The following is a 26,349-nucleotide window of genomic DNA, read 5'->3' on the forward strand; positions in this document are numbered from 1 at the left end:
AGGCACCCCAGGGTGCCTAGGCACCCTGGTTGAGAAAAGGCTGTTCTAGGATAACAGAGCATGAACACCTGAGGTACCAAAGCAATGGCTGTTTCTTGTGGCCCCTCATTGACGGCCTGCTAATATTGACTGTTCTAGAGGTAAAATCAGACATTTAAAGCTGAACTCCGGGAAAAAGTTTTTTTTTTACTTAGGGCAGACTGGGGAATGTTTAGAACCTATTTCAGTTTTTTGTTTGCAGCCTGTGTGCCCATTTGAGTGATTTACCCCCACTTCCTGACTGGAAACATTGGGAAATCTCCCCAGTTGGGACACAGACCAAAGCCAAACCGTTTTAAGTAAAATGGGGAGGGGTCAGGACCTCTACTGTCTGTGTTTCCTGTTCCTTTGACAACTGGAATTTGCTATGATACTTAGCACCATCTAATGGCCAATTGCAGTGCTTTCTCTTTCAGATCAAAGAAAAACATTCAGCCAGCATCCATTTGCACAGAACAAATGTACATGCAGTTTTACTGGGTGAATGGCTATGCAGATTGTTTTCTATAAATACACCCCTAATGTTCTAGTGTGAAGGCACATTAGCATTTAAGGTTTTAATGTGAAGCCGTACTGACACCTGAGGTTGTAGAATGAATTTCTAAATGTAAAATAATGCACTTAGGGAAAAAGAATCTGTTTGAAGAGTACAACATTGGGGTACATTGTTGGCCAGCACTACAAAGGAAAAGGACTTGGGGGTACTTTTTTCAGATGATTGCATAATGAGCAAACAGTGTGGCCAGGCAATGGGGAAAGTGAATAGAATTCTAGGATGCATCACAAGAAGGGTCACTGGAGGATGAAGGAGGTCCTGATTCTCCTATATAGATCTTTAGTTATCACTAGAGGGGTCACCAGCAGGAGGAAGGAGGTCCTGATTCCCCTATATAGATCTTTAGTTATCACTGGAACGGTCACCAGCAGGAGGAAGAAGGTCCTGATTCCCCTATATAGATCTTTAGTCATCACTAGAGGGGTCACCAGCAGGAGGAAGGAGGTCCTGATTCTCCTATATCGATCTTTAGTTATCACTAGAGGGGTCACCAGCAGGAGGAAGGAGGTCCTGATTCTCCTATATCGATCTTTAGTTATCACTAGAGGGGTCACCAGCAGGAGGAAGGAGGTCCTGATTCTCCTATATAGATCTTTAGTTATCACTAGAGGGGTCACCAGCAGGAGGAAGGAGGTCCTGATTCCCCTATATTGATCTTTAGTGAGACCTCATTTAGAGTACTGTGTCCAGTTCTGGAGACCTCACTTACAAGAAGGTATTGATAAGACAGAACGAGTCCAGAGACAGGTAACAAAAATGGCGAAAGGTTTGGGGGATAAAACATATCAGGAGAGACTTCAGGAACATAATATCTACAGTCTGGAGAAAAGAAGGGAAAGGGGAGATATGACTGAAACCTTTAAATACATCAAGAGGGTGAATAAGGTTCAGGAGGGCAGCATTTTCAACATGAAACCAAAATCAAGAACACGGGGAGATGACCTTAAACTAACTGGAGGAAAGTTCAAAAATAATCTGAGAAAGTATTATTTTACTGAAAGAGTAGTTGATGCTTGGAATAAACTTCCAGCAGAGGTACTGAGCCAGTCATCAGTAAATGGGTTCAAACATGCTTTGGACAAACATAGATCTATACTCAGACAAAGTTAACAAAAACAAAAAAAAAAAAAGAAATTGTGTAAAAAAAAAATGAAAATAAAACAACTCGATGGACTGCTCGATCTTTTTTTTTCTTCCATCACTTTTTTTATGTTTCTATGAATTTTTTTCATGATATGCAGTAAATTTATAGACATTATTCCTGAATTGTTAATCCTGTTAATTTCTTGTTTTCAGGGAGGTCTGTCACGGATTACTCAGGGGCAACCACTAGAGGTGGCATATGGCTCCCAGATCACCCTCCGGAACACCTTTGGTAAACCAGTGCCTTGCTGGCTGCACTCACACAAGAACCCTTATCCAGTAATGTGAGTATATATAGGTGTATGTGCATAGGAGAAAGGGGCGCAAGTGTAAAGCTAAAACTGCCCATACTGTGGCGGTCGGACCATCAAGCACATTCTTGGCTGCAAGTGTCCTAACCTGCAGCAATTTTGGCTATCCACAAAATATCCAAATTGGCAAACCATGGCACTTAGTGTGAGGGTTGAACATCCATTTCATATAAGGGACAATATAGAAGAAGTTATGCAGTTAAACAAATACACATGCCAAGAATTGACCCTGTAGGACTAGATCTTTTAATCTGGTTGTTTGATATCCAAGAGATCATTTTGTCAGCTTGTAAAGCTGTTGACAACATGTACATACTGTAAGTTATTTATTAGCAGGTAGATAGTTAGATACATCTCTATCATTACTTACATACATATCATAATTCAAACAGAATTATAGAAAATCAGCAATCCTTTCATTTGACCTTTTATCCCGTATGAGGTCAAAATGTAAAAAATACTTTTCATAAATCTTGGGCACAAACCATGAGTAAAAAAACTATTTCGCTTGGAACCCTAAACTCCACATACACATTTTTTCGGACATCAGGATTAAAGCAGTACTAAAATGAAAATGCTAAGTCTGTTTATTAGCTAGCCCCCTTACCCCTCAAATGAAAGACAATAGGTTCAAGCCAAAAAAGTAAAAAAAACAAAAACCTTACGGTGGGGAAAATAATTATTTGATCCCTGCAGATTTTGTAAGTTTGCTCACTAACAAAGCAATGAAGGGTCTATAATTTTTATCATAGGTGTATTTTAAAAATTAGAGATTATCAACCAACAATCCAGAAAAAACACACATGATACAAATGTTATACAGTGAGTTGCAGTTCAGTGAGTAAAATAAGTATTTGATTCCCAAGCAAAATATGACTTCGTACTTGATAGAGAAACCCTTGTTGACAAGCACAGAGGTAAGACGTTTCTTGTAGTTGGTTACCAGGTTTGCACACATCTCAGGAGGGATTTTGGTCCACTCTTCTGTACAGATATCTAAATCCATAAGGTTTCTTGGCTGTCGCTTGGCAATTCCAAGTTTTAGCTCCCTCCATAAATTTTCTATAGGATTAAGGGCTTGGCACTGGCTAGGCCACTCTATGACCCTAATGTGTTTCTTCTTGAGCCACTCCTTTGTTGACTTGGCGGTATGTTTTGGGTCATTGTCATGCTGGAAGACCCATCCAGGACTCATCTTCAGTGTTCTGGCTGAGGGAAGAAGGTTCTCATCCAAGATTTTACAATACATGGCCCCATCCATTGGTCCCTCAATGCGGAAAAGTTGGCCTGTACCTTTAGCAGAGAAACAGCCCCAAAACATAATGTTTCCACCTCCATGCTGGACTGTAGGGATGGTGTTCTTAGGGTCATAGTCAGCAATTTTCTTTCTCCAAACATGGCAAGTCGAGTAAATGCCAAAGAGCACAGTTTTGTTCTCATCTGACCACAGCACTTTCTCCCAGTTCTTCTCTGAATCATTTAGATGTTCATTGGCAAACTTCGGATGGGCCTGTACATGTGCCTTCTTGAGGGGGACCTTGCGGACACTTCCGGATTTCAATCCATGGCGGCATTTTGTGTTACCAATGGTTTGTTTGGTGACTGTGGTCCCAACTGCCTTGAAATCATTCACGAGCTCCTCACGTGTAGTTCTGGGCTTACCCCTCACTTTTCGCATGATCATCTGTTACCCATGTGGCGAAATCTTGCATGGAGCTCCAGCTCCAGACCGAAGGCAATTGATGGTTATTTTGTATTTCTTCCATTTGCAAATAACTGCTCCAGACAGTTGTCTCTCTGTAAAGAGTGTTTATAGACCCTTTAAGGAAGGATTTGCTGTCTGTAGCCTTTTGCTCTGTAGGATGTTAGCTTTTAGTTCAGTCAAGCCTTTGTATAAACACCAAGTGGATATTTTCTATTGATTACAGTTTATGTACACTTACTGGATTATAGAGAGAGATGGCAACACATAAGCCATTGTTCCTTGTTGGGCACCTCTCATCTTGTGTGTGCTGAACACTGTTGTACCCTTTTGTTCAGGTACGAAGGAGGACGTGGGAGTTCACACCAGCAGCAGGTGACCTGTTATCCCTACAAAGATGTCAATAACTGGTGGATTGTCAAGGACCCATCCCGGTAACCACACCATAATCATATTGTGACAGCTGTTTGATCAATATGAACTAAAAGAAATGCTGATAAATTTCTGTATCGTGTTTTGCCAGACAGGAAATGGTTGTCAACTCACCGCCGCGTGCTGTCCGGCACGGAGACACCATACAGCTGCTGCATGGCATGACAGCTCGATTCCTCAACACGTATGTGTCGAAGCGTTACCTCTGTTTAATTGTATGTATCCATACAGTATAGGGCTTTTTATGATGCTACAGAAATATGTGGCATGTTGCTGAGTTTTGCCTTAAAGCTGGAGAATGGTTAAATCATAAAACAACAAATCAAGCTATGTATTTATTTAACAAGTGTACATATCTGAACTTGTCCTGATGTCAGATTCATGTAAGCTTCTTGACAGCAGCACTTGGACTTGAAATGGCAGCAACTAGAAGGCAGCCATTGATTCATGTGCTGGTAGTCAATATGCTGTCAAGAAAAGAAAGAAGAGTAAGTATAGCTGATAACTCCTCCATGTACTGTGGCTACTTCATGGTCCAGTTGGCAGGTTAGGGTTGTGATACTGACCATGCAGTTCAGCTGCTGCTTTAGTGAAGGTAAAGGATCTGACAGTGCTCTCTCACTAAGGTCTGGATCATTTGATTATCAGTACAGAATAAACCAATCCAATGGCACGTAAAACATCACTCATATACAGTATGTATGTCCACTGGGTATTGAGCTACTTGGTTCCGTTCAGTTTTAATAAACAATAATTCAGTGTATGTTGCTATCCCCTAGAAACTCCCATACTAGACTAATTATTGTAAATACAAGCTCGGTCTGGGTTGAAACAGAGAAAAATTTGCCATAGTTATGCAAGCTATTAATTGACTTCTCTTTTCAGACATGACGTGGCTGCCCCTCTTTCACCATATTCCCAAGAGATCTCCTGCTACATTGATTATAATATTTCAATGCCAGCTCAGACACTATGGAAGGTGGTGAGTGTCACCATTTTGTCTCACTTTATTACTTTGATGTAGGAAAGGTTCCCATTTAATGTTATCATGTGGGTAGACCTATTTGTGGATATTGATGAGGGAAGCTGCACTGATGTGTCGGGTATATGACTTTGAGTTGACACTTTATCCCATCTTTGTTATTGAATTCCTTTTTATTGCTTACAGGAGATTGTAAACAGGGAATCTGACAGGGACACATGGAAAACCATCTTGTCCGAAGTCAGACTTGTTCATGTGAATACAACTGGAACATTGAAGGTATGAAAATAGAGATACATTAGAAATTATGAAATTGGAACTGCAGTGGCAAAAAGCGATGAACTGAAATATGGGTGTACTGTCAGAGAACCTGTCATTTGAGAATTTTCAGTGGGGCAGTGGTGAAGACCTACAGACATGCACACATTCACTAAACTGACTGTAGGTAGCCAGGCTGAACAAAGGTTTTTCTTGCCTGCCCAAAGATGTGGAAGAAGTGTTCATCATTTCTACAACCAGTGTATCAGTAAGGCAGGCCACAGACTATGCTATTTTCTTTCTTGCAAAAATTTATACAATAATCAAATTGGGTACAGTAAGCCTTTCCTTAGATCGAGGGTCAGCAACCAGTGTATCGTGGCCAGGTGACTGGTAGATCTCAGTCTGGGCTTGCTGACATGCCATCCCAGAGAATCAAACAGAGTGCAATGCAGAGAAACTATTTGTAAGGTTGGAGCTGTAGTCTGGAGCAGGAGCCGTATAAGTTGATGTTTCCTCTGTCGTGTTGCTTCTACGCCATGTCATGGTTGATGGGTGTAGCACCTGCCATGCATGACCCATTCAAGTGAATGAGGCTACTCTGCAATTGCCCTGCAACCTTGTGCAGTACAGCAAACAAGGGGTTAAACATGCAGCAGTGTGTTGCTTTCTCACCACCTACTTTTAAGCCCTTGGACCCCGCAGAAGCATGCAGCTGCAGAGCACTTGCAGAGTGTACGGCAATTAAGGGTTTAAATCAGGTGTGAAGAGGCAACACTGTGCCTGGTGATCTTTGACTTCTCACAAGTTGTTCAGGTAGATCTCCACCTCATTAAGGTTGCCTACCCCTGCCCTAGATTGTTCGAATCTCTGCCGGTTCCTGCTGAACCGGCCGAGATTCTAACCTTCTACCCATCAATGGCCACCTTAAGACTAGCTGCAGTGTTCTATGTCACTTCCTCTGTCCCCTGCTGTGCATGAGTACCAAAGCACTGGAAAGGTCCTCCCTGTGTCCCCTTACTAGTGTACTACTATTCTTATTTTATAGGATTTATATAGCACCAACAGTTTTTGCAGAGCATTACAACATGTGGGCTGACAATTCAGTTACAATACTATTCAATACAGTAGGAATCAGAGGGCCATGCTCATTAGAGCTTACAATCTAGTATGGTCAAAAGATAATAACTGCGGGAGATGAGCTGATGGAGAAAATACAGTCTAATTGGCCAAGCTTACAGCGATTAACGCTCTTAGAGCCCATTCACATCGGTGCACTTACAAATGTGGTATGAGTTTTTCATATATCACATTTTTAATGTTCTTTTAATGCGTTTTTGGTGCACTTTCTGGTTTCCTGAATCCCAGCATGCACCTGTGAAACATGGACACGTGACTTCAAAAACACACCAAACGTGGTACGTTTTTGGTGCACTTTTGAAAAAATTGCACCAAAGATGCACCATGCAGGAATTTTCAAAATGCAGCGTATATGAACAATTACATAGGCAAATGCGCAAAGTGTGAAATGGGTTCCTAATGTGCAGAAAATTATGGAAGTTGATACAAAGATTTCAGATAATAATATTAAGATTTTAAAACGTTAGGGATGCACTGATACCCTTTTTTGATCTACGAGTACCGATACTTTCAGTCAAGTACTCTCCGATACCGAGTGATATTTGCAAAAACACATAATTTTTTTTTTTTTTTTTTTTACATTTCCATGAATTTTAGCTTTATGATATACCTGTGGGCTGGACACTAATAAATCTGGCAGTGGAAGGCTGGTGAAAGCATCTGCCAAATTCTCATCTGTTAAAGAAATCGAGCCAAACTCTCCTGTTGGTTACTCTATGGCTTGCCCCTTCCTCCTCTCCGCTCCTTATTGACAGCATAGTGTGATTGGCAGCCTCACTGGTCATTAGGGAGCAATACATTATATATTTAAACTCGAAATAGCAGGTAAAAGCATTGGAAAATAAAGTACAATTCTTATTTGCATTGTTTTTCATTTCCATAAATAATTTTGTATTTGTTTGCAATGTGCCTTTTGAACGTGATAGAAAATTTGCTACTACAGGAAGAGTCAATTCACTGGCACAGCCCCTTAGTACCTTGCATGTCAGAGCCCTTTCCTTTTCTGGGACTGTCTAATCACTGTCTGTGCTGGCCCAGCAATTGTGTCCCTCCCTTCATATTCCTACATAAACGTTTATGTAGCTGCAGGGTGAGGCGTAAAGGGGAAGCTATAGAGTCTCTCTTGATTTACAGCTTTAACTCTGCTAAGACTGCTGACATACCATTCAGGATGGTGGAGCCCAGCAGCAGTCTCAGGACTTTTGGATGTCTACACAAGGAAGGCCTTTACAGATAAATAACACGCAATGAATATGATAAATGCACATATAATCTTATGGGAATATTTTCATTCAAATGAGTTGTTTAGCAGCAGATTTTTTAAACTCTACATTAAAAAAAAATGGTGCCCCCTTTAAAGTTATGAGAGAAATATAGGAGATGCCAATGCCCACCTTTTTTGCAGAAAAAGCTAGTTGCCTAGCTGTCTCTGGCTGCCATAATGACTCACAAAACCAGAACAACTGTTAAGCAAAAAGTCTGAAATCTAAGCTTGTCGCAGACCAGGGACTCGATTTTCCTGTAGCCAAACAGCTAGCCTCTTCAGAGGCAGAGGTGAGCTGTGGCAGCCACCATATTTCTCTCATTACAGGTTTTCTTTAAATATTGAGTGATCTAGTTCTAAGGATTTCAGCAGATACTGTGTTTTCCCTTTTCTCTTTCAATTCTCATCCTGTGAATCCTCTTCCAGCTTAGCGGGTCAGCTCTACCAGAATGGGGCTTCCGACAGCTGGAGGTGGTTGGAGACAAGGTAGCTAAGGGCTATCACCAAAGCCTGGTCTGGAATGTGGAGGAGCACCGATATGGCAAGAGTATGTCCTTGTTCTGTGTAATAATGATGTTGTTTTTTGTGATATTTATTCTCTGCTTTCCCTTCACTTGTTACTTCACTTGTTAAGGCCTCTTGATCTTGATCTCTGCAGGCCGGGAGCAGTCTGAGCGAGAGCAGGAACTTCACACTCCTCCACAGATGGATGTCGGGAGGAATCTGAGTTTTATGGCTCGGTTTTGGGAACTCCAGGTAACTCTTTATGTTCTTAATGGACCATGTGCCCTCATAGTGAATTGTGAACTCATAGAAGGAGCTCAGGTGGCAGCGTTCCCTATACTAAACTGAAGAAGAAACCACCAGTTTAACATGGGCTTAAATCTTTCTTTCTTGTAAACAATGAACTGAGCGAGCACCTCTGGGAAACCGTATTATGTATCACTCACATCTTACCCACTCCTTTATGAACTCCATTTCTTTTGTTGCAAACATACAATGTTTCTGAGTTGTGCACCAGCTCCTTCATCCGGTATCAGTGTCAGTTGTGTCATGGTGAGAGCCTGATGAAGCATCTGGTGTAGAGCCCTGAAATGTCACTGTATTTTTTGTAAACAAAACAGAATTTAAATAGGGGTAGATGATGTGCTAGTGATACACAATACGTTCCAACAGTGACTTATCACTGCAACACTCAGAAAGAAAAGGTTTGAACACCTTGTGAAGTGCACCATATTGCCATATGCAACTGCCAAAAAGTTCAGATAATCCAACACTACAACTCATCTGTGTCTGTGTTGTGGAATACCTTTACATTCACAATTAAATGTTTCAACTGTGTATATCTAGATAGAATAGGGTTCATTATTCTATGAAAAGTAAACCGGAACATCTTGCTAAAACTGGGTACCTAAATGTTGAATGCTAGGTTCAGGTGACATTGAAGTGTATGTAAAATGTAATAATGAACTTCTCTTGTTTCCTTTAACATGTCATTGAAAGTGATTTGTTATACCTGTTCAATAAATGCAAAAAATGAGAGAAGAGAGGGGCGCCGGATTAAGTGCAGCATTAGTAGTAGCAGTTTATTGGCATAAAAGACAATTGGCAACTCACAAGAACTATGAAAGGTTGAGGCATGTCACCCGTGATGTGATCCGAAGCAATCCTGGGAACCGGTGGAGGACAGGGGGAGTCCAAGCATCAGATTGGTGGCTGGAACGGATATCCTGGAGCGGCCAGCTGCTGCAAGGAAACCAGCGTGGAACACAAATGGCGCCAGGCACATTGGAACGTGATGACGTAAATGGGCAGTAACGAGTTTTGAAGCGGAGCTTCTTTCTCGGTCTGACGCTTGGATGACTCCTGTCCTCCACCGGCTCCCGAGATTGCTTTGGACCACGTCACGGGTGACACGCCTTAACCTTTCATACTTCTTGTAAGTTGCCAATTGTCTTTTATGCCAATAAATTGCTACTACTAATGCTCCACTTAGTCCGGTGCCCCTATCTTCTCTCTCTTTGCTTACGGAGTCCAGCTTTACTCAACACTGATGCTGCTGTTCTTTGTCCATTGCCTTTGGGAAAACTCACAGCTTGTTCCCCCCTCCCCCTACCCTTTGGACTTTATTGATGGACTTCTTGGATTTTTGGACTTTTCAGTAGATCCATTATACCCCTCCAGCACCAAATGTTTACATATTGTATAAATCCAAAACATACCTGTAGATTATGCCAGAAAGTCTAGTGCTGTCATACACTTCCTGTGTTTTTCCAAGCAATGCTATCAGCTGTGCCCAGTTGCTTTCTGTGGACTGCAGAGCACTTCTGCAAAAAAACCTCCAAAAAACAAAAACCCTATGAAGCTTGTTTCATGCACTCTAGCATGGGAAAAAAAATCCTTGCTGATCCCCCTGAAGACTATCATATATTTCCTGGATCAACCATCTCCAGTGTTGTTACCTATAAATGTTAATATCCAGATATAGTTTGTGTATTTAGGAATGCATCCAACTCTTTTTTTTTAAACAATCTACTGAGATGGCCAGAGCTAGTTTTTGAGGGAGTCAACTCCACATTTTCATACCTCCCAATTTTCTTTATATATATATATATATATATATATATATATATATATATAAAACAACTGTCTATTGAGATTTTGTACAAAACAATAGTACAAAAGAAAAAAAAACACACCTATGTTAAAAAAAAAATAAAAAAAAATCAACATTTGCAAGATACGTTCTGATAGTATATGATACAGCATGACAACAGGATAGATTGCAGATCAACAGATTGTGCCCACAGGCTAGATAAAGTACATCAAATGATATGCAAATCAAAGTCTAAGCTGCAAGCAATAAGGACATACACAGAGAAGGAGTATCGTAAAAATTCCACAGTTGTGCTCAAACGTTTGCATACCCTGGCAGAAATTGTGAAATTTTGGCATTGGTATTGAAAATATGACTGATCATGCCAAAAAATCACCATATTGTACTCTTTAAAAACAACCACACCATCTTTTTCCAGAGCAGCCTGTATTTCTTTTGAGGTTGCCTGTGGGTTTTTCTTTGAATCCCAGACAATTCTTCTGTCAGTTGTGGCTGCAATCTTTCTTGGTCTACCTGACCTTGGCTTGATATCAAGAGATCCCCAAACTTTCCACTTCTTAATAGGTGATTTAACAGTACTGATTGGCATATTCAAGGCTTTGAACATCTTTTTATGTCCTTGTCCACTTTTATAAAGGTCCATTACCTTGTTACGCAGGACTTTTGACAGTTCTTTTCTGATCCCCATGGCTCAGTATCTTGCCTAGTCAGTGCTTCCACATAAGAGCTAACAAACTCATTGACTATTTATACACTGACACGAATTGTAATTTAAAAAGCCACAGATGTGGGACAATAACCTCTAATTGGCATTTTAACCCGTGTGTGCCACCTTGTGTGTCTGTACTAAGGCCAAACATTCCAGCGGAGGGAAACTTTTGATCCGGGACATTTGGGTGATTTCTGTTATTATGATTTAAAAAGGAGCCAAACAACTATTTGATAATAACTGGCTTCATATGATCATCATCCTTCAATAAAAGAGCATTTTTTGGCATGATCAGTCATATTTTCAATATCAATTGCAAAATTTCACAATTTCTGCCAGGGTATGCCAACTTTTGAGCACAACTGCATCCTCCCATACAATGAGTACCATGCAGGACCACATCCAGCAAACGGTGAGAAAAGGTAGGGAAAAGATAAAAAAACTAAAATTAACAAGGCAAATAACAAGGAACTCTGATCACAATGGGGGCACACCTAATAACCATCCATCGGGGAGTAACCATCCCTGAAAGAACATGGGAGTAGAGGTGATGAGTACCTCAAAATCCATATCTAACTTAATAGACAAAAACATGATGGGCATGGCTGTAAAGTGTCAAGGTTATCATAGCAGGACCTAACACTACATAGAGCAGGGGTGGGCAAACTTTTTGACTTGAGGGCCGCAATGGGTTCATATATTGGACCCGGGGGCCGGACCAAGAGTAGATGAATGATGTGTTTGTGTCATCCATAGTAAGTATAGTAATATTCCCCCATAGTAAGCATAGTAATTCATCCCCCCTATAGTAATTCATTCCCCATATTAATTCATCCCCCATATAGTAATTCATCCCCCATATAGTAATTCATCCCCCATATAGTAATTCATCCCCCATAGTAATTCATCCCCCATATAGTAATTCATCCCCCATATAGTAATTCATCCCCCATATTAATTCATCCCTCATATAGTATTTCATCCCCCATAGTACTATTCCCCCTCAAGTAGTAAGCCAAGTCCCCCCCTGTGTCAATTTACTTACCTTTGCTCCGCGCGTTCCTCTCGCCGTGTTCCCGCGCCGTTCCGGTCTTCAGGGCGGACTGTGAGAGGAGCCTAGCTCCCCTCACGTTCGTCACGCTGCCCCGCCTACACACATCCTGACAGCCAATGTTTGCCCGCGGGCCGTAGTTTGCCCATTGCTGACATAGAGGCTTAGAATTCAGACGGGGACCAAAATGTGGATATAGGGAGGGCACCATGGAATCCATTAGAAATATAATTAAGCATCTGGGATCTCATAGGAGTAATACATCCACCCCGACCAAATATCACGAAAATGGTCACGACGGTTTTTAACAGTGTGTACTCAGCATTCCGCTTTTATCTACTTTTCACTTCCAGTCAACCAATGTTGAGCAAGTGACCTTTTTCTAATACCTTAGAATCAAGCCCTTAGCATCATTCAACAAATAAGGAGTCACACTCTTCTTGTACCACTGGACAGAGAACGGTACATCATGAAATAGCCCCGCCAACAGCTAGACTCTGCCCTTGGGAATATCTGAGCAAGGCGAGAGGGTATTCTGTACCATTTAGTCAGAGGTTTACAAGAGGATTCCTGAGTACGAGTACTAATGGAGGAAACGTGGGCTAGATGCATAATTATCGCTCCCATTCCCTGATAAAATAGGGGGGTGTCTGAAAATAAGCCCCTAGCACCAACTTGTAGATGTCTAGATTTGAGGTCGGGTGACATAAAAAAAGAAGGTAGTCTGCAAAAGCAGACAATTTGTGCGCTACAGACCCTATGCTGACTCTGGCTATATCCCGGTTACTACGAAGCCTAAGGGAGGGCTCCAGAACTAAGGGAGGGCTCCAGAACTAGGCAAAAAGCAGCGGGGATAGTGGACACCCCTCTCCTGTCCCATTATGTATATGAAAAGGCTACAACAACAGCCCATTAACCTTCACCTTTTCCCTGGGGCTACTACATAGTGCCAGAATCCAGCCAAGCATCCTATTGCCCAACCCAAGAATACGCAACAGTTCTGTCAGATAAGTCCAATGGACCCTATCGATGTCCTTTTTGGCGTCCATCAATAATACGAGGGGTGCTCAAGTCAAACTGGGATTTAATTACCGTATATACTCGAGTATAAGCTGAGTTTTTCAGAACATTTTTTGTGCTGAAAAACGGCCCCCTCGGCTTATACGAGTCAACGTCTGCAGGGGGCTGCTGTCTCTTACCTGGCTCCGGTCCCACGACGATCCGGTCCAGGAAGCACGGCTGCTCCTTCATTCGGTTCGTCCACTGGATGTTCGCGCGGCTGCTCGGCTCCGCCTTCTCACCGGTGATTGGCCGCCAGAACTGTAGCTCAGGAAAGGCACACAGGCGGCCAATCACCGGCGAGGAGGCGGAGCTGAGCGGCCCCGCGAAAATCGAGTGAAGGAGATGCAGGTAAGTGTGCCGTGCTTAGGTGCTGCTGCAACCACATGCTGGCTGCAGCAGCACCATACTGGAACAGGGGTCAGCAAGTGTCAGTGGGAGGAATAGTGCCCCATCATTGGTGTCACTGATACCAATGATGGGGCATTATTCCTCCCACTGACACCAACGATGGGGCACTTTTCCTCCCCCCCACTGACACCAACGATTGGGCACTATTCCTCCCCCCCCCCCCCCCCCACTGACACCAATGATGGGGCACTATTCTACCCCCCACTGACACCAATCATGGAGCACTATTCCACCCCCCACTGACACCAATCATGGGATACTATTCCTCCCCCCCACTGACACCAACGATGGGGCACTTTTCCTCCCCCCCACTGACACCAACGATGGGGCACTATTCCTCCACCCCCCCACTGACACCAATGATGGGATACTATTCCTCCCACTGACACCAATGTTGGGACACTATTCCTCCCACTGACACCAATGATGGGACACTATTCCTCCCACTGACACCAAAGATGGGGCACTATTCCACTGACACCAATAATGGGGTGCTATTCCCCCCACTGATACTAATGATGGGGCACTATTCCTGCCACTGATACCAATGATGGGGCGCTATTCCTCCCACTGACACCAATGATGGGGCGCTATTCCTCCCACTGACACCAATGATGGGGCACTATTCCTCCCACTGATACCAATGATGCGGCACTATTCCTCCCACTGACACCAATGATGGGGCACTATTCCACTGACACCTATGATGGGGCACTATTCCTCCCACTGATACCAATGATGGGGCACTATTCCTCCCACTGATACCAATGATGGGGTACTATTCCTCCCACTGACACCAATGATGGGGCACTATTTCTCCCACTGACACCAATGATGAGGCACGATTCTTCTCACTGGTGTTCCCACCCTCGGCTTATACTCGAGTCAATAGTTTTTCCCAGTTTTTTGTGGTAAAATTAGGTACCTCGGCTTATATTTGAGTCGGCTTATACTCGAGTATATACGGTATACAGTTATAAAATGGGATGCTAGCATGGTGGTACTACATGCAGTAGTGAGTGGCACGTGTGTCCTATTACTGTGGCGAAGATGTTGAGGGCCAGTCCAGAGACTGTTAATCAAGATGGCTGATGACAGTGTTAGTTTGTGCATGGAACAGCATGTGGTGTTGAAGTTTCTTGTGAATGAAGGCGTAAAACTAGTGGATATCTACAGAAGACTTCAAGCACAGTACGGTGATGAGATGCTCAGCCGCAGTAAGTCATTTGAATGGTGTAAACGTTTCAAACATGGCCGTACGTCGGTCAGTGATGCTCCTGGCGATGGTGGTTCCCAGCCCACAGCAGTCATTCCTGTGAACATTCATCCTGGAACGTCTGATCCTGGATAATTGGCTCATAACTTGTGATAAAATTGTACAAGAGACAAATCTTTCTGTGGGAACGGTGAACACAATGATGACGAAGTGAAGCAGGCTGTCCTAGGATGGTTTAGGTATACTGACAAATCTTTCTATGCCGAAGCTTTGCAGGCATTAGTTAAGCACTGGGATAACTGTGGCAGGGGAGTATGATGAAAAATAAATGCAGTTTCAACTCCTTTAAATTTGTTCTTTTATTATATAAACTCAAAAGTTCTGGTTTGACTTGAATGCCCCTCATACTACACAGGGCTTGCGATCAGGGCCAGTTCGGGCCCGGTGCAGAACATGCAATGCACGAATGGTGTTATCACGCGTTTCACGGCCCACCATGAAGCCAGTCTGGTCAGGGTGTACCAGAGCTGTTGATCTTGAAGGCGGACTGCAAGGAGCTTGGCCAGAATCTTGGTGTTAGAGTTCAAAAGGGATATAGGCCAATAGTTTGCACAATACTGGGGGTCTTTTCCTGGTTTAGGCAAGACAGTAATATTGGCCAAAAGGGCCTCTAGAGGTAAGGGGCTGTCCAATGTGATAAAATTGAAGTAGGTGCACATTGGGTCAAAAAGAGAATAGCTTCTTGTAACACTGGTTAATCCATCAGGGTAGGGACTTTTACCTTGGGGAAGATCTGACACAACTGTACCCAATTCCTCAGGAGTGATAGGGCATTCTAAGGCTGTCACCACCTCCGCCAATAAACGAGGAAGGGCAGACTCTTGCAGATAGGTCCGTGTCTGCTCAACAAGTGCCAAAGAGCTTACGGAATTCTATTGGATATTGTAAAGGGACTCCTAAAAGCGTTGAATTAGTGTCGAGGAGTTTTTCAAAGGAATTTTGTCAATGACTTTTTTTATCCTGCACCAATAATGAATGGACATGGCATTCTTTAGCACATGGGTCAGCATCTGTCCACACATATTGCTATTTTCATAGAAATGGTGAGCATAAAAACAAAACTTACCCTTTGCCTTACACTCCAGGCATTGTGATAGTGTCTGCCTAAGGGCGTCCAAAGCCGTAGCATCTAAATGACGCTTATATTTCAGTTCCAAGATATAGATTTTAGCAAGCAAATCAGATATTGCCTTCTGTTTTTCCTTTTTAACCTTAGCCCCGTGTGCTATCAACTCCCCTCTGAGCATGGCCTTGTGACCCTCCCAGAGCACCTGTTGGGACACTTCGGCAGAGGAGTTTGTTTCAGAGTAATACTGCAAATAACGGGTCACAGATTCCAAAATGGAAAGGTCATCTAAGAGGGTCTCGTTAAGCCGCCAAATTTTCTCTCTCTCTACTGCGCATTGGGAAAGGGAAAGGGTAGCGTCACAGGGGAGTGATCGGATATGGTAATAGGCCTGATAGAAGAGGAAATTACACTGCTCAAATAAAACTGATCTACAAGAATGAAGTCCAAGCGGGAGTAGGTTTAATAGGTTTGTAATAATAACTAAAATCCTTGACCCTCGCGTGCTTCGCTCTTCAACTATCAACAAGATATAGTTCATGAAGCAACTTCTTGACTTGTTTCAAGGCTCTATACCACAGGGGAGATTTGCCATGAGTTTAGAATTGTGTCCAAGGTAACATTAAAGTCACACTGGGTCGGGCACCATCTTGGCTGCAGCGTGGTGTTAGTCTGTCGTGGCCAAGAAGAGGGAAACCAGGTTGCTGTATGTAAACCGCCTCCACTGGGGCATTTCACTGGCATGCTGGATCACTCAGGTGGACGGAGAGAGAATCCGAGGGACTGTTAAGAAGCTCAAGGTTAGTGGGAGCTCCGGAGCCATGCTTCCTCACACCATTGTGATCAGGCCATGCCCCACATTTTCATACCTCTTACTGAGAAGAATCCTTTCCGTATATGGAAATCAAATGTCATCACCTCCAGATGTAGAGAGTTCCCCTTGTCCTCTGTAATGACCTGAAAGTGAATAACACAGCACCAAGTTCACTATATAGGCCACTTATGTATTTATACATGTTGATCATGTTTGTGCTTAAAGTGGAGCTCCACCCAAAAGGGAAAGTTCCGTATTAAGCCTTTGTGCCCCGCTCCCCATTAAGGATTGGCACCTTTGGGGAGCGGGTACCCGAATTTGATGGGTACCCGCCCCCACTTCTGCTGCGATTGCCTAGGCCAGGAGTGTCAAACTCTGTTTCTTCGTGTGCTGTATCAGCATTATGGTTGCCCTCAAAGGTCCGGTTGTATCTGTAGGACTAGATGTCCAGAGCATCCGGCCCCCCATTACATCAGATGTCAAGAATCCCACACCCTCCCTAACATCAGGGTCTGGAGGAGGACCAGAGGAGGAGTGGAGTCAGTTACCAGAGGCTGCTGAATGCTGAGACCAGGGGAGGCAGAGATGAGGGGGTGCTAGAGCTGCACTGAGAGGTGCAGGATTTGGCAGAGGAGTTCCATTCTCCTCTCTGCTGCCGACTGCTGAGACAAGGTGGGGGCGGAGACAAGGTGGTATCTGCAAGAGAGGTGCAAGGGCCACATGAAATGGCCTGGAGGGTCGGATTCGGCCAGTGGGCCTTGTGTTTGACACCTGTGGCCTAGGCAGTCGGAAGCAGAAGTTGTCCTCCCTCCCTCCTTCCCCGTAGTCTTCTGGGACACGTGACAGGTCCCAAAAGACTACAGGGCCATTCACAAAGCGCAGTGCTTCTTGCACATCTGCAGTGGGCACCCAGTTGTGAAGCCGCAAGCTGTCACAGCCAGGTGCCCACACTGAAGATGCCGGCGCCAGGGAGAGAAGACGGCCGGTGAAACCAGCGGTAGTGAGGACATTGCTGGACTGACAGACAGCTGGAACTCTGCTTTAATCTCCTTTTCTGAAGTGAAAATAAATTTAGTTCCTCTCATCTTTTCTCATAGCTGAGCTCCTCCATGCCTCTTATCAGTTTGGTTGCCCTTCTCTGTACTTTCTCCAGTTCCTCAATGTTCTTTTTGTGAATTGGTGCTCAAAACTGAACTTCATATTCCAGATGAGGTGTTACTAATGATTTGTACCGGGGTAATATGATATCTCTCTCTCTGGAGTCTATACCTCTTTTAATGCAAGAGAGGATTTTGCTCGCTTTAGAAACCGCAGCTTGGCCTTAAATGCTATTATCGAGTTTATGATCTACCAGAACTCCCAGATCTTTCTCCAACATTGATTGTCCCAGTTGTACCTAATAAAGTGACCGGTGAGTGTATAACAATTCATAATTAGTCCAAATAACATAAAAAAAAGGGGCAGACGGCAAATCATGGGATGGGATCATAAATGAGAAGTACACCCCAACCAAAACAAGGACGCCATGTTTTGGATCAGCGGCCATCTTTGCTCCATGTGGTGAGCAATTCCTTAACAGGGTGTACTTCTGATTTATGATCCCATCCATCCTGAAAAGTGACCAGTGGATGTCCAGGTTGGCTGGAGTGTTTAATTAGGCTTTATATTCTTTAGCCTCTGGTAAGTGCATATTGGTGGAGGATATGCATGGAAGTTGTGTCATGCTTTTGGACTCGTTACACTGTGCAGCACTTATAGTGGAGACTCCTGATTTGCTTTCTCCCCCTTTTCTTATGTTATTTGGACTATTTATGAATTGTTATATATCATTGCACTGGCACTTTTTTCATTATTGAATCTGTTATATATTACTGCACAGGCACTTTTTCACAATAGTAATGTATTATTTATTCTCTTATTTAAAAATATTTTAGTTTTTTATTTGGTAGATTATTTATGTAGCAATTACGTCTCTTTTTTTTTTTTTTGGATGCACTTTATTTTAGCACTGCACTATTTATATTTAATTTACTAGGTTGATTTACCTTTAAGTGCCAGCAGCTCTCATCTCCAAGCACTTGCTGTTTTTTCTTTTCTGCACACATTTAGTTTACATTTGGTTTATTTTATTTGCTTCGGTTTACAGTGAGCAGAATGGTGGTGGAAAAGCTAGGAACGGTGTTGTCACCTTTTTATGCACAGAGTGGTCAGAGTGTGTGAATTACAAGACTTACTGAACCGAATTGCAAATAGTTTGACCAGCAAATAGTTTGTGAGAAAATTGTGTATTGAGTTGTTTAGCAGGAATTCTGTATTTAAAATGTTTTAAGGCAGATGTGTTATGAGTGATGTACAGGGACTGTCCATTGTGGGGTCCCTTGAAAATTCTAGTTGCCTTGATGACCTTTCAGCTTCAGTATTTTTAAGGAGGTGCTTTTGTCCATCGTCATATGCCATTGTTCCATCCTGTGACAATCTACATTATAGCAGAGTGACGTAGAGGTTAGCAAATGGAACCACGGTGTGTGGCTGTGGACAGGGTCTCTTTAAATTACTGGCTCAATACAACTATTCAGATAGAGTTGAAGTAAGTTCAGAAGTTTTTATCTGCATACTTCCTTGGGGGTCAATGGCTTCCATGATGGTTATACTGAACATATTCTGATCTTCTGTCTCTCCAGTGTAAGATGCTGACTATGAGGAGTGAAAGTCCTGAACACAAGTACAGCTCATCACCCCTAGACTGGGTATCCCTGGACACCAGCATCGCTTACTGGCTTCACCCAAAGACTACAGTGAGTGCTGCACCTGTACATGATGAAACTAATGCAGAGAAAAATGGTACATGCAATCATCTGCCCCCTGCACAGTCTGTGCTTGTGTAATATAATAGTGCATTAATACAGTAATGCAGAGGGGCCAGACAGATACAGAACCATGACCTTTAAATACAGTTAAGACCTATTCTTTTTAATACACAGGCTGACTCCAACAAAGAAACAAAGGCAGGAGAAGGAGCAATGTATACAGTGACTGGCTGTCTCTATGTCACTGCCGGTTTTTAAATGTATTTACTGCTTTTTTCACTATAGCTCACAGAATTAGCTGTCACTTTCCCCCCACCTAAAAGAAAACAAAGTTTCCTTTTAGTTTCTTTCCCATAGTTAAAAGAAACAAAGTTTCCTTTTAGTTTCTTTCCCCAGATAAAAGAAACAAAGTTTCCTTTAACTCGAGCGAAAGTGACTGCTAATTCTGTGAGCTATAGTGAAGAAAAAAAAAATCCGGAAATTGCATTTAAAAACCGCCACTGACATATAGTGACAGCCAGTGAGGGAGCCTATCACTCATATGCTATCACATAGGGGATTATTGGTCCCCTATGTGATAGCAATAAAATCATATGTTAAAAAAAAATAAATAAAAATACATGAAAGTAGAAAAAAAATACAAAAAGAAATTGGAGCCTCCCCACCCCCATATATGTAGACATTTCGGTTCGGGTTTCAGCCACATGCATTCTGAATTTTCAGTATTGGTTTCGGCACCAGAACTTTCATTTCGGTGCACCACTAATTGGAACACTTTCTTCTGGGGGTGACTGCTGCATAAGTGTACTGGCCGGTGGCCACCCACCTCTGGGGTTCAGTCCTCCTTTATTGCTTTGCTGCTCCACTTTTCTCAGCACAGGCCTGGCAGCTTAGCATTTGTTCACTCAATCTGATGATATACAGCTATACCACTAAAGGAACCATTTGGAAATTTGTAAACAAATCGCTTAAAGCGAAAGTCTGGGCGAAAACTTCTTTACATGTCCTTGTTGCTGATTTCCTACCTTCACTAAATATATCATCCATCTTCTAGTTCACTCAGTAGCTGCTCTGAAAGCCGAAAGCCTATCCATTGTCAGATCAACCCATTCATTTTCTTTGGTTTCCTGTAAGACCAGTGGCTGCTTAGCCTCCTATTCCCCCAGCCACTGGTCTTGGCACATCCCTTCTGTAGTTTTTTCCCCCACAAAGTAGTGATGTAATTCAGCCTCACTTGCAGATGTGGGGGAATGAGACACATTAAACATGTACAGGCCTAGTGTACCCGCCTACATTCACTACAATTCCCTAATGGTTGATGGGAACTGTAGTCTCCTTTTACTGCAGAGAGAGGATATAATGTGATCCCTGCTGTTACACCTCCTTCCCAGAGCAGATCCTGTTATCTTTTGAACTACAGAGATGAGGTCATGAAAATTCAATTAGACATTTCTCCTAAATGGTAAGGATTTTCTAAATGTTATTAACAGTTTAGTGTTCTGTGTAGGAGGTGTACTAATGGGTGACTTTTCTGCCTATCTCAGAGTTCTTCTTTAAAGTATGCTCCCACTTCTGCGGCCAAATTAAGATAACACCTACTTTATATTTATCACATGTTCCCATACACATCGCGTAACTTAAAAATAAGTAGCAATTTTGAATTATTTTTAACTAACTTTGTGTGTGCTTTGAAATCTTACATTGCTTTCCCCTTCTATGTAATGTTAAGGGAAGAGTTATTTATTTCAGGTACTTGTATAGCGCCATCGATTTACACAGCACTTTACATATATATTGTACATTCACATCAGTTCCTAACCCTCAAGGGGCGTACAATGTAAGGTTATGCTTAACCCTGTGTGTACTGCACAGGCAGATGTCATTATCTATTGTAAACTAGAGGGGTACACTATGTCCTCACAAGGGTTTAACAGATCTGAAGACTTGTGAGTGGTGCATTGTATGTTAATGCACTTTTCTCAGGCTGTCTTCACTCTTTTAATTGTTTAGAATAGCTTGCAGCCACATACATACTTGCACCAACGAAAGATTGAGAAATATAAGAAATAATTAAAAAAAAAAAAAAAAAAAAAGTATTTTAAGTATTAAAATGGACTTCAATCCGACACTTCAAGCAGGGCAAACGGTAAAGGTTTCACGAGAGTAAAATTTGCAATATTAATGTTCAATGGGTCCTAGCTAAAAATGTGCCCTTTGTTTGAGCAAAGCCCCTACATGTTTAAGACCGCTAACGAACGTGAAGCAAGTGATAGGATCATGATGTGTGGCCAAGGTTAAAACAGAACTCCAGCCACACTTTCTTCCATTTAAGGGAAGGTTCTGATCTCTATCAGATTTTTTACTCCTGTCGTTCTGTATTGAAGAGATTTTCCTTTGCTGCCCCAGTTGCATAACCACAAGTTTAAGGTGATCTTCCCAGAATGAGTGGAAATCTGACCTTTGACAGCAGTCAACAAAAAAGGTGACCCAGTTAGAAGATTTCCATTTGCCTTCTGTCATTTTACTGGAAGTGAAGGACATTGCATATAAGGATGCAGAAAGCAATAAAAACACTCAGAGGTTCAAACACCTCCAATTCTATCCAAGATGGGAAGGGGTGGTGGTTGGAGTTCTACTTTAACTTCAGGTGTATTACAAAGCATGACAGAGTGGAATGTCAATTTGTAAAACTGTCTTCTTCTTTGTCTTCTCCTTTACTAAAAGTGTTTGTTTAGATATCTATGTACCTGTGTCTTGTGACCTTTTTTTATTTGTAGGCTCAGATCCAGCTCTTGGGTAATCCCATCATCTGGTATTCTGCGAACATTGGTGCCATTCTGTACACAGCCCTATTTATTTTTTACTCACTACGGCAGAGAAGAGCAATTTATGACATTCCTCAAGGTAAGGTTATAAGCGTACCAATGCGGAGTACATTTTTATCTGCATTACACAACTTCAGAGACATAAGTAGCAAGAGAAAGTTCTACATACTCCCAAGTGCTGCAGATTAGCAGTGTGTAATAATGGGTGCACATAGACAGGGGTATGAATGGGAATGTATAACCACAATCAAATAATAATGCAATTCTGTATACCATATATCTAGGGAAGTATGTGACCCGATGGTAGCATGTGACAGTTCAAGCCTTGTGTGTCCCAACTGGTCTGTGCAGGGATTAAGGTGATGTTATTTTAATTATATGATTAAGCTTCACAACAATGTGAAAAGAGGAAGACCCTATAGTAATCCTGGCACATGCATGATGAAGGGGTCCTGCGGGCCCTGAAACGTCACTTCTGTAATTATGATGTGATGGCTGAATAAAGCTTTGGACCCATTCTGGAGATTCTAGATGTACTGGTGACATACTTTCTGCTTTCAGTACCTGAAATAGGTACTGCACCCTATAGTAATCCTGGCATGCTAAAAAGGATGTGGGCATTGCCCTTGTAATAAAAAGGAAAAATGTAACATGCATTCTAAACCAAACACAATTGGTTAAAATAAACTTTTTGTACTCACTGTAAAATCCTTTTCTTGGAGACCATTAGGGGACGCAGGAAGTAATCTACAAAAGATATGTAGGCCAGTTTAGGATAATCTCTCCTATACCCAGCATACCTCCATTTGTAGCAAGAGCATGACTATACAGTGAAGGAAATAAGTATTTGATCCCCTGCTGATTTTGAATCTTTTCCCACTCACAAAGAAATGATCAGTCTAAAAACCGAATGATAGGTGTATTGTAACAGAGACAGAATAGCAACAAAAAATTCAAAAGAAATGCATGTCTAACAAATTATGCACTGATTTGCATGTTAATGAGGGAAATAAGTATTTAATCCCCTTCAAAAAACATGACTTAGTACTTGGTGGCAAATCCCTTGTTGGCAATCACAGAGGTCAGATGTTTCATGTAGTTGGCACCAGGTTTGCACACATCTCAGGAGGGATTTTAGCCCACTCCTCTTGGCAGATCCTCTCCAAGTCTTTAAGGTTTGGTGGCTGATGTTTGGCAACTCGAACTTTCAGCTTCCTCCACTGATTTTTAATCATATTAAGGTCTGGAGACTGGCTAGGCCACTCCTGGACCTTGATTTGCTTCTTCTTGAGCCACTCCTTTGTTGCCTTGGCCATGTGTTTTGGGTCATTGTCATGCTGGAACACCCATCCATGACCCATTTTCAATGCCCTGGCTGAGGGAAGAAGGTTCTCACCATAGATTTGAAGGTACATTGCCCCGTCCATCGTCCCATTGATGCGGTGCAGTTGTCCTGTCCTCTTAGCAGAAAACAACCCCAAAGCAGAATGTTTCCACCACCATGTTTGACAGTTGGGATGGTGTTCTTGTGGTCATAGGCAGCATTCCTCCACCTCCTCCAAACACAGCGAGTTGAGTTTATGCCAAAGAGCTCGATTTTGGTCTCATTTGACCACAACACTTTCAACCAGTCCTCCTCTGCATTATTCAGATGTTCAGTGGCAAACTTCAGATGGGTCTGGACATGTGCTTTCTAGAGCAGAGGGACCTTATGGGCACTTCAGGATTTCAATCCTTGTTGGCGTAGTGTGCTACCAATTGTTTTCTTGGTGACTGTGGTCCCAGCTGCCTGGAGATCATTGCCAGGATCCTCACGTGTAGTTCTGGGATGATTCCTCACTGTTCTCATGATCACTGACACTCCACGAGGTGAGATCTTGCATGGTGCACCAGACCTAGGGAAACTGACAGTTGTTTTGTTTCTTCCATTTGCGATTGATTGCACCAACTGTTGTCACCTTCTCACCAAGCTGCTTGGCAATAGTTTGGTAGCCCAGTCCAGCCTTGTGTAGGTCTACAATCTTGTCCCTGACATCCTTGGACAGCTTTTTGGTCTTTGCCATGGTGGAGAGTTTGGAATCTGATTGTTTGATTGCTCCTGTGGACAGGTGTCATTTATACAGGTAACAAAATGAGATTAGCAGCACTGCCTTTAAGAGACTGATTCTAATCTCAGCTTGTTACCTGTATGAAAGACACCTGATAGCCAGAAATCCTGCTGAATGATAGGGGATCAAATACTTATTTCCCTCATGAACATAAAATTTGGTGCATAATTTATTAGACACGCATTTCATTTGAATTTTTTGTTGCTATTCTGTCTCTCTGTGTAACCATACACCTACCATTCGATTTTTAGACTGATCATTTCTTTGTGAGTGGGCAAACATTCAAAATCAACAGGGGATCAAATACTTATTTCCTTCACTGTAGATCCAGGGAGATGAGACCTGAGTCCCTTAATGGACTTCAAGAAAAGATTTTATGGTGAGTACGTAAATCTTTTTTCTTTTTTTTTTTCTTTCTCATCCATTGAGGGTCACTGGAAGTCCTATACTGTCCAGGCATCCAAAAGCAGTCCAACTGAGGATATGGAAAACAGCAACAACAGGTAAAAAGCCAAAAGAGAAACTGGTCCAAGTTGCAGCTCAAGAGCTGCCTGAGGGACTGGTGCCCGAATCTGACACTGGATGGGGGCTGAACCCCCTGCCTGATAGGGGAACCTTCCAACATTGCCAGAGGAAGGATTTGGAGAATCAAACTGAAGGGCAGGACTAAGAAAAAAAAAATGGTCACTCAGCAGAGGAATGACTCAAAACAGAAGGAGAGCTTGGAATTATAGACCCAAGTGAGAGGATGGACACCCTGAACACATCAAGTGGTGGAACAAACATAAAATTCCCATTTAGGGAAAAAAAATCTCACAGCCTAATATGGTTAACAGGGAAAGGCATTAACCTCCTGGTAGGAACAGGTACCAGACAAAGAACCTATAGAAAATATTCTTGCAAAAGGAACACCTGCTGCCCCCCAGAGGACCACCCTTAGGTAAGACTAAGACCCACAGTACCATCCACAACAGGAACCAAATGACCTCTTCTGATGCATGAAGGACTCATGTTCTCCTCCATGGTGAGGATACAACAGTACCTAGATGGTGTCCAGCAGTGTCTGATCCAGGAAATCTGACCAAAGAGGGATCCAGCTAATAGAAGGAGCCCCCCCCCCAGAGATAAGGAGAGAAGTCCTTATCTGCTGTCTGATAGGCAAGCTGAGTGATAAGACTAAGAACTACCTACTCCTTAAAAGTAGACACAAAGGTCTGCTCAGAAATGGGACCTATGACAGCAGGACGGGGTCTGGAAAGTGCCTAGTGCAAAAGCCAGTTCCTGAAGGTCAGTTTCACATCATCCAGTCCAGCAGGGTCTGGGTGCAGTACTCTAGAGCTAGACTGAGGAAAGGCCATTAGGGATAGCTGCCATGTAGAGGCCAGCTCACGCAGTGATGTACCATGATGACTTGACTGAAGAAAAAAGAAATAATCACAAAAAATGTTAACAAAAATATGGTTAGACTTTTTCCAACAGCGCTGCAGAATAGACTTCTATCCTCTTAGGACATTAGCAAAAAACTGACTCATTGGGGGGAGGGGAGAGGGGTTATCAGACTGCTCTACAGATTTTGTTTGCCTGTGTCCTTCAGAATTACTTGACAATATATTACTTCCTGTGTTCCCCAATGGAGGAGGAAGAAGAAAAGTTGTTTAACCAATTACAATTAATGAAGAAATATAGTTGTATGAAGTATACTGCTTGATAATATGTCGTGTACATGTGTTCTCTTAGCTGTGCATGTTTACTTGTTTTAATTGGTGGCCCATTATGATC

The 26,349-nt window shown here is 42.6% G+C and overlaps 2 protein-coding genes across 4 annotated transcripts in view; one reads left to right on the forward strand and one right to left on the reverse strand.

Moving 5' to 3' along the window:
* POMT1 (protein O-mannosyltransferase 1) overlaps window positions 1-26,349 on the forward strand; it is a 60,436-nt gene that overhangs the window by 28,233 nt on the left and 5,854 nt on the right. Inside the window, exons 10-18 of the mRNA XM_089675094.1 lie at window positions 1,892-2,022; window positions 4,090-4,185; window positions 4,275-4,367; window positions 5,069-5,165; window positions 5,352-5,444; window positions 8,254-8,374; window positions 8,486-8,583; window positions 19,512-19,625; window positions 22,415-22,541. Coding sequence (XP_089531220.1) covers window positions 1,892-2,022; window positions 4,090-4,185; window positions 4,275-4,367; window positions 5,069-5,165; window positions 5,352-5,444; window positions 8,254-8,374; window positions 8,486-8,583; window positions 19,512-19,625; window positions 22,415-22,541 — 970 coding nt within the window. The remainder of the gene's footprint in view (window positions 1-1,891; window positions 2,023-4,089; window positions 4,186-4,274; window positions 4,368-5,068; window positions 5,166-5,351; window positions 5,445-8,253; window positions 8,375-8,485; window positions 8,584-19,511; window positions 19,626-22,414; window positions 22,542-26,349) is intronic.
* UCK1 (uridine-cytidine kinase 1) overlaps window positions 4,633-26,349 on the reverse strand; it is a 53,104-nt gene continuing 31,387 nt past the window's right edge. The window contains exons 8-9 of one of the 3 annotated variants that reach the window (XR_016312412.1): window positions 16,886-16,973; window positions 16,457-16,799 (exon numbers count right to left, since the gene is read on the reverse strand). The gene's annotated coding sequence lies outside the window, so the exon portion shown is untranslated. Of the gene's footprint in view, window positions 4,651-16,456; window positions 16,974-26,349 lie in introns of those variants that run through there. The other 2 variants (XM_089675097.1, XM_089675096.1) reach the window with 2 other exon arrangements.

Source organism: Staurois parvus, unplaced genomic scaffold (assembly GCF_062004578.1).
Source record: "Staurois parvus isolate SC_StPar_1 unplaced genomic scaffold, SC_StPar_1.0 ptg000154l, whole genome shotgun sequence".
NCBI lineage: Eukaryota > Metazoa > Chordata > Amphibia > Anura > Ranidae > Staurois > Staurois parvus.